Consider the following 7,647-nt stretch of genomic DNA (forward strand, 5'->3'; position numbering starts at 1 on the left):
ACACAATGCCCTTTGTTTGATGAATTCCCGAATGTTTCATCGTCCGTTAGACCCGGAGCGGGCGATGAACCCGGCGGGGGGAACAAGAGAATACAAAAGGCTAAAAGGCCGACGGAAAACACCTTTTTTCTTTCCATCTGGGGAGCGAGCAACGAAGAGAGTTATCGGCGAACGGGACCGAGAAATAACGAGCGGTAGGAGCGAAAACCGAAAATTTCTTGTAGTATACGCCGAATTAATGTTAATTCAAATTTGGGTTGAGAGAATAAATCTTACAATGGCATCCGCGACAGGATTTTGTGTGTAGACTACAATAATGACTTCTCGGTACAATAGATTCGGGATAGGCCGCCACGAAATGTTTGAGGTGTCCAAATCGGACCCATTTCTAGAGTTTGACGCCTTTACTGACTTTACGTCTAATGAGAGTAGTTTTTTTTTTTCCAGGTAAAATTTGATGGTTCCGATGTTTAAAATAAATGGGAGAATTCACAAGTTACATCCATTTGTTCCTCACATATTAAAAAAATATAATACAATATATTACAACATAATAATATATAATAAAAATATTATTTTTATTGCGATGAAACAATATAGAATTATAATAAAACATACTTTTTATTATCTTCTATAAATATAATAAAATAATATTAATCAAATAATATTTTGACAACGAGGTGGCGTACGTGTAGCATCGTAGACCACGTGGAAAATTTCAACAACACGTGTAGTGTAGTATGGAACGTAGAATGCAATTGTTTTAAGTTAGTAAGTATGGTAAAAGTTTATCCTTACTTCATGGGCTTGGTACTTGTCGTCATAAAATACGGAGCTGGCAGTGAATCAAGCATAATTTAGAGCTGATGCAAATCTTATTACAGAGATAAACGCAATGACTATGTTTACAGAATCAATACTTGACATTTAGATGAAGGTTTAGCTGCAATGAGAAAGAAACTTTGCAAATTACTTTAAAATATCACTTTTTCTTTGTTTATATGTTATTTTAAAATGATAGTATATTAAAATTTATAATAAAAGTCAATGCTTGTTGTAATTAATATATTGTAATAGGTACACACACAAATATTTAAAAATTTATGCTTTTTTGTATCCAACTTATTATTTGAATTTTATATTTGTAGTATAATTATAAAGATAATTGAGGCACTTAAGGCATCAGCTCTGGGGATCCAAGATTGAATATAGACAAGCCACCCTGGGAATTTTTTATGGGTGGTCTGTCCCAAATATGTCAAGCCCTGTCTCTCACTGCCGGTTGACTCCATTGTGGTCTGATCAAACCCATGATGTGTATGGAAGAACACACCTAAATGCCAGAGTCAAAAACTGGAAAAAAGAAGCATAGTCTAATGATAATTTTTTTATATCCAAAAAAGGCATTAGCTCAATTATTGTAAATCCATTTAGAAACAAATAATATTAAAACAATTATTAATTATATTTTTAACACATTTCCTTATTAATTATCAATTTTTTAGAAAATCTTTAAAAAATGGACGAAGAAACCAAGATTGGGGATTTTTCTAATGTTGAAGGTATTTCATTAATGTGTATTGTTAATGATAATTATATTATCATGCTATAATTAAATATTTAAATGTTAACTATATATTTCAGAATCATTCTGTGCATCACCGGTAAGAAATTTAACAGGAACCCCAAGAAGAATAAAAGATTTATGTGTGGACTTCTACAATTCTATTCAAAACTGGAATTCTCTGTGTATAGAAGGAGTCGATTTTTTAAAGACTATTAAAGATTTAAAAATGCAAATACTGTAAGTTATTCTAATTTGAAATGTTTGTATAAAAAGTATCAATCAGATTCTAAGATTTTTAATTACAGTAGAACCCCTCTAATCTGTCACCTTTGGGACTGGGGGTATGGTCGGAACGCAAAAAAGGTCGGATTATCAGAAAAAAGTAAAATAAACAATCTTCCCCTTTGTCCAGTCTTTGTAGCACTGCTAATTTTTCATTTAATGAAAGAGTAACGTGTTTACGTTTCACTCCTGACATGTTGAAAACACACACAAAACTGTACATGTACACACAATGTAAAACACATACTGTAATGAACACAGAAAAATGGCACGGACGGTGAGTCACCGACGAGTCGGGACAAGTTTCTCGACTCCGACCACGGTCGAATTAACCGGAGTGACGGACTATCCGAGGGCAGACTAGAGGGGTTCTACTGTATAGAATTTTATCATTTTTACATTTGTTTTTTTGTGATAATCCATAAATTTTGTTAATTCTATATTTTAGTCATTCTATTGATTTTCTGGATGTGAAATACATACATTTATTTTGCGAACTATACCTTTTATTTGTGGTCTTACAATGCATACAATTGAAGGATTTTCAAGATGATACTTTATAATATAACTATAGACCAGGAATGAAATGATCAATTTTATAACATATATGAATTCAATACCTGATAGTTAAAACAGTAAACAGATCGATTTGTAACATATATTTCATACAAGGGCATTTGAAATTTTTGTGTTTTTGGGAAAACCAATTATAAGAGTCTGAGGAACTTCTATGAGACTTTGTACCATTTTATAAGCATTAAGAAGAAAATGTAACTATTATACAATACTTTAAGTAAAATCAACAGTTTAAGTAAAGGAGAAACATTTTTGGACCTCTATTTGGACCAACTACATCTCGTAATATTGATCAAAACAAATACAGAATATACACAATATTCCATAATTTAAAACCTACATTTTAATTATGATGTGTCATCTAATATGTCGACAATCTTTTGGTAGATTAATTCATAAATTTCTAAACTTTTCTCATTACTGTTGTTAATGCTTTTGAGAGATTTTTTATTTAAAATTTAATAAACTTATAGTTTTTTACACTTTAGTGCAAGGATTTATAATATTTTTTCTTGTCCATCCCCTTTTCAAAGTTAGATTTAATTCTTATACTGATACTGATACAGAATAATAATTTTCAAATAAAATGAAATACAAAATCCAATAAGAACCAATATTAATTTTTGTATTAAACATAAATCAAAATTCAAAATGTGTGTTTTACTTCAATACTTGTATTTCAGGAACGAAAAGGAAACAGACGTGACAAAACTTACGGTAAAAATTCAAGATTCTTCTCTTCAGTTACAAGAAATTGTTGATAAAATGGTAATTTCTTATTAAAATTCTGTAAACTGAATTTTGGTTTGAATGAATTTTTTGTCTTGATTATCCTTTCTGCAAGAATGTTTCTTTTCCTTCTCAGCCTGGATCAGTTTCTTCTGTTTCTCCTTTTTATCTTTCTTTTCTTTTGCTAACTCTTGAAATAACCATTATCATAAAGACTTACAACAATATCTGATGACGACAATTGCCGTAGGTTTCTATAATGATAATTGTAAGTTATTTCTTATTTCTATTTGTGAATGTCAAAATAATAATTTTATAATTTGTCTTAGTTTGATCATAATTCAGAGATGCCAACAGTAGCTACGTAACAACCAGTTTCCGCTGATGCTGTACATAAATTATAAACATATAGATAGCTATTTAAAAAACTACACAAAACTAGAACTCTCCTTTATGCTGTTTATCTGGACAAAGGAAAGAGGAAGAGTTTATTAAATTTTGTAGTGGCTCTAATGAAGAGAGAAGTGGTCAACTGACTGTGATAGCAGATGAGTTGGCTGAGAAGGTTGACAAAAAGGTTTAAGAGAAGTGCCAATTCACCAATTCAGAGGTTTCTGGTATGTTTTCTCAAATCTTTTGCACAGTTCTCCATGAAGTGATCTACTTAAGCTACCAGAAGTTTTGTGCCAGGTGAGTGCCTAAACTGCTTTTGGAAAGAATGTAAGAAACGGCAGATGGGGTTGACACTGACTTTTCACAAGCGTCATGCCAGAGAATGTGATGCTTTTGTGGATCAGATCATTGTGGGTGATGAAACTTGGGTCTTGTACATTAATACAGAAACAAAAAATCAATGAATGAATGGCATAGGGCAATACTCATTCACCAAAAACCCAAAGAAGTATGGGAAAACTTTGTTTGCCAGAAAAGCCATGGCAACTGTCTTTAGGAACAAAACAGGAGTGCTGTTAGTGGAATTCATTCAGATAATTCATATTGGAAGATTAAACTGTTTACTTAAACTATTTGCATTTGATATATGTTTTATCTATATGATAAATTGACACGATCATTTATGGATATTGACAAGATGACTATACCCTAATATATTGCCCTATTATTGTGACAAGAGCCTAGATCTGATTTAAATGTCTTCATATTAAATCTGGGCTTCCATGAATTTTAGCAATCGGTTTATGTTTTTTGCATCATTCCCATTCTATTGTCCGTGTCGATCAATTCTATCATAGGTTAGACGGCATGGACAAAGGAACAAGAAAGACAATGTCAATATAGTTTGATCCAACTGAAAATTTTCATGTCATACGGAAATAGCCATCAAATAGTATAGGTTCGAAGATAATAATTTTGCAATTAATTTTTTTACTTTCAACTCATTTATTATAAAACAATATTCTTGATTTACTGTATTTATTAAAACATTATTAATATGTTTTAACACTAAAAAAACTTTCAGTGCAGACATAAGAATGGAGAATGTAAGCAGCACGATTGACCTGAACACAAAAAGCATTTCACAGGTTGAGGTTAATAGTATTTCACCTTGGTCAACCCCAGCGATAAATGTTGACTTATGCTTAAAGCAGTTCCCCAAAGAAACTATGCCAGATTACATCTATAGACAGCACTTTGCAGAAATTCAGCATCATGACAGGAATTTAATTCCTATATACACCGATGGATCTAAATCAGATTACTACGCAGGCTCAGCCTTTGTCTGCCAAGATGAAATCGTGGCAGAACAAATATCAACAAATTCTTCCATCTTCACTGCAAAGCTGTAGGCTATTTACCTAGCCTTAAAGTATGTAATGAGAAAAGGCCATCGTTGCTGTGATTTACACTGACTTAGTGCACTTCAAGCTTTGATCTCATGTGAACCTAGTTCTCACTCCATAGTGATTAAAATCCGTAAACTGTTTTGCCATCTTATTGTGAGTGATTCCTCTGTAAAATTTTGTTGGGTCCCAGGCCACGTGAGTTCTTAATCCTTAAAACTTAAGGATTAAGAAAATTTTTCACTCTTATCTTGCATATGAAGTCCTAAATATCAAATGTTTCTTTGCATTAAGCTTATTTTCTAACACCAAAATTTATATTTGTTAGGAAGGAACAAAATTTATTTACACCTTTAAAGATGTAAATTTTTGACTGATAAAATGAAAAGCAAATTTTGTTCCTTCTTAACTTATTTTTAATGAAGTTGAATACAGAGATAGGTTACTTGTTTTTGTTGCCCTTAGTACCATTTTGGAATTGCCTTATTTTTTTTTTTTTTATAAATTGTATCGACAAAAGATGAAGATTTAGTTATTTCCATTAAAACTGATTTTCTCAGAACAGAAACTACTAAAAATTCTCTAGTATCTTTGAGTCGTATATCTGTTGTCGGGAAAACGACCGACGATTCCCAATTCCTAATAAGTGTAGGGCCGAAAAGTGTAAGTCTTCTGTCTAAGAAAAATGACTATGTTTAAGGAGCTTCTGTAATGAACCTGTTGTCAATTTATTCTAATTTAAATGTAGTAGTATAGTATCATGATAATATCATTGTCTTCAATAAAGAAATAATATATTCTAAGAACTTTTATTTATTTCTTTCGAAATGCAGGACGATATCTTTTGTAAGATGAGAGAAATAACCGATTACTTTAAGACCATTTCCGAATTAAGCTTTCACAGACATTCCGAAGAGACGGTATTCCAAACGTGGCCGCCACAAAAATTTTGTAAGTTTAATCTAAATTAGATTGTTTGCCCCAAATTATTAAATGTGTATCATCGCTATTTAGTGTTTATAGGTGAGTCAGACAGCTTTATTAAATTAAATTTACATAAAATTATACGTCAGATATTAAATTTAAATTATTGACTTCATTTTTCAGTTTTGCGTGCAATTTTTGTGTAAATATGATGATAGTAAATTTGTAATAATTTCTTCCACGTAAACGAACAATTTATATGATTCTCTTTGCCTGTGAGTGTTAATAATTGAGATTTTTATTGGAGCAGTACCTGAATTTCTTGAGGCATTTTTACATCTTTTAAAAATAAAATTTTTGCACTCAAGGTTATTTTGATTTCTGACGACAATATTTATAATCGTTTGTAATGTATTGAGCAGTGTTTTGCAATACACGACTGCTCATTTTCAAAACACTTTTGACAATTTTAATTTAAAAAATGCCCCAAAATATTTTTTGCCTTGCATTCCTTGGTAAAAGTTATGTAAAGCAATGTTTCTCAAGTCGGGTTTTCCATAATGGACCTTGAAGTTCCACGATGAAACATAAGAGATTCCAAGAAACAAAAAATGCGTGACAGCAGAGAAACAAATCTTGCCGTTGGCCAAATGATTAATGTCAAACCCAATATGTACAAATTTAAGACTATCGATAAAGTGTGGATAATCAATTACAGTATTACTATTTTGTTTTATTTTTGATCTAATTTTTTAACTACTAACAAAATCTTTTTTATATTAAGGTAGCAGAAATTGTAGCTCTCTTCCAATGTTTTGTATATATTTTTATATAATACACCAATGCAAACATAAGATTTTTTTCTCCCCTAGAAATAATTTAGGTTCTATTCGCGACTTGACTTTCTGCATCTTTTTGCAAATATCCATTTTACAGGTCCATAATTTCAATTTTTGCAAATACTGGTTATAAGTTATATTGTTCTTATTAGATATAACTTTTTAAGTACCATTTCCGAAAGAAAATTAAAATTTTTAAATTTTTTTTTATAAATTCCAGACGACACCGTGAATGAGATACTGAAGATGTATTGTGAACAATTATCTGCAAATAAAGCAATATTGAATCACTTTTGCCATTTAGAAAACGAAGACAAAATGACATATTTCATACTTGTATGGTGTCATCTGCCAAAAATTACTGACAGAGCTTCACTATTATTACATTGTATGGTACAAGAAACAAATTTACTGTGAGGATTATATTTATTCTTGCAATAAAATGTAAAATTCTTGTATATGCTACTTATCTCGAGCGTCTGTAAGTTTAAAATAAAAGTCGAGTCTTGTGTGTCCATTCTACAAAATTATTGTAGTTTATGATTCTCTATACTCTTGTAATAAATCTTTTGTCTATAAATATTTATTACTGCTATTGAATTGTCAAATGGATTCTTAGATATTCTGAAGAATGCCAAATTTCTGTCTTCTATCCAGAAATAGATATTTTGATTTTCTCGTTTGTCCGACGACTTTTAGTTAAATATTCTGGCACAACTTCAGATGGTCAAATTTTCGACTTATGTTTACTTTGCATGGTGTGTACTATCTACCATACATGGTCTGTTTAAAAAGTATCGGACCTTTTTTTTTCCCGCGTAAACCAATGATGCGCGAGAGGCCTCCTTCGGTGGAGTTGTGGAGGGGACAGTCATGCACAGCCCTGAATTTTTTCCCGCCTGCAGGAAGCGTCGGTCGTTGGCAATCGGCC

At 31.4% G+C, this 7,647-nt stretch overlaps 1 protein-coding gene across 2 annotated transcripts; it reads left to right on the forward strand.

The window, feature by feature from the left end:
- Window positions 1-673: 673 nt before the first annotated feature.
- Window positions 674-7,238, forward strand: LOC111633287 (cyclin-dependent kinase 2-interacting protein-like). 2 transcript variants are annotated; one of them, XM_023377833.1, is made up of 7 exons: window positions 696-771; window positions 1,149-1,420; window positions 1,506-1,562; window positions 1,645-1,804; window positions 3,109-3,193; window positions 5,787-5,904; window positions 6,937-7,238. In XM_023377833.1, exons 3-7 carry the CDS (start codon window positions 1,520-1,522, stop codon window positions 7,131-7,133), a joined length of 603 nt encoding a protein of 200 aa, XP_023233601.1. In that variant the 5' UTR covers window positions 696-771; window positions 1,149-1,420; window positions 1,506-1,519; the 3' UTR covers window positions 7,134-7,238. The 2 variants fall into 2 exon arrangements, with proteins under 2 accessions (XP_023233594.1, XP_023233601.1); XM_023377826.1 differs by lacking the exon at window positions 1,149-1,420 and having other exon boundaries at window positions 674-771.
- Window positions 7,239-7,647: the final 409 nt, after the last annotated feature.

Source organism: Centruroides sculpturatus, unplaced genomic scaffold, assembly GCF_000671375.1.
Source record: "Centruroides sculpturatus isolate CEXI.00-Female unplaced genomic scaffold, Cexi_2.0 scaffold110, whole genome shotgun sequence".
Lineage (NCBI taxonomy): Eukaryota > Metazoa > Arthropoda > Arachnida > Scorpiones > Buthidae > Centruroides > Centruroides sculpturatus.

What these genes read in the sequence shown, in the direction of transcription:
- LOC111633287 (XM_023377826.1), top strand. Translation starts at nt 1,520, where the DNA reads ATGGACGAAGAAACCAAGATTGGGGATTTTTCTAATGTTGAAG. An exon ending in GATTTAAAAATGCAAATACT is followed by an intron (nt 1,805 to 3,108) that starts GTAAGTTATTCT and finishes CTTGTATTTCAG; the next exon opens with GAACGAAAAGGAAACAGACG. An exon ending in AAGAAATTGTTGATAAAATG is followed by an intron (nt 3,194 to 5,786) that starts GTAATTTCTTAT and finishes TTCGAAATGCAG; the next exon opens with GACGATATCTTTTGTAAGAT.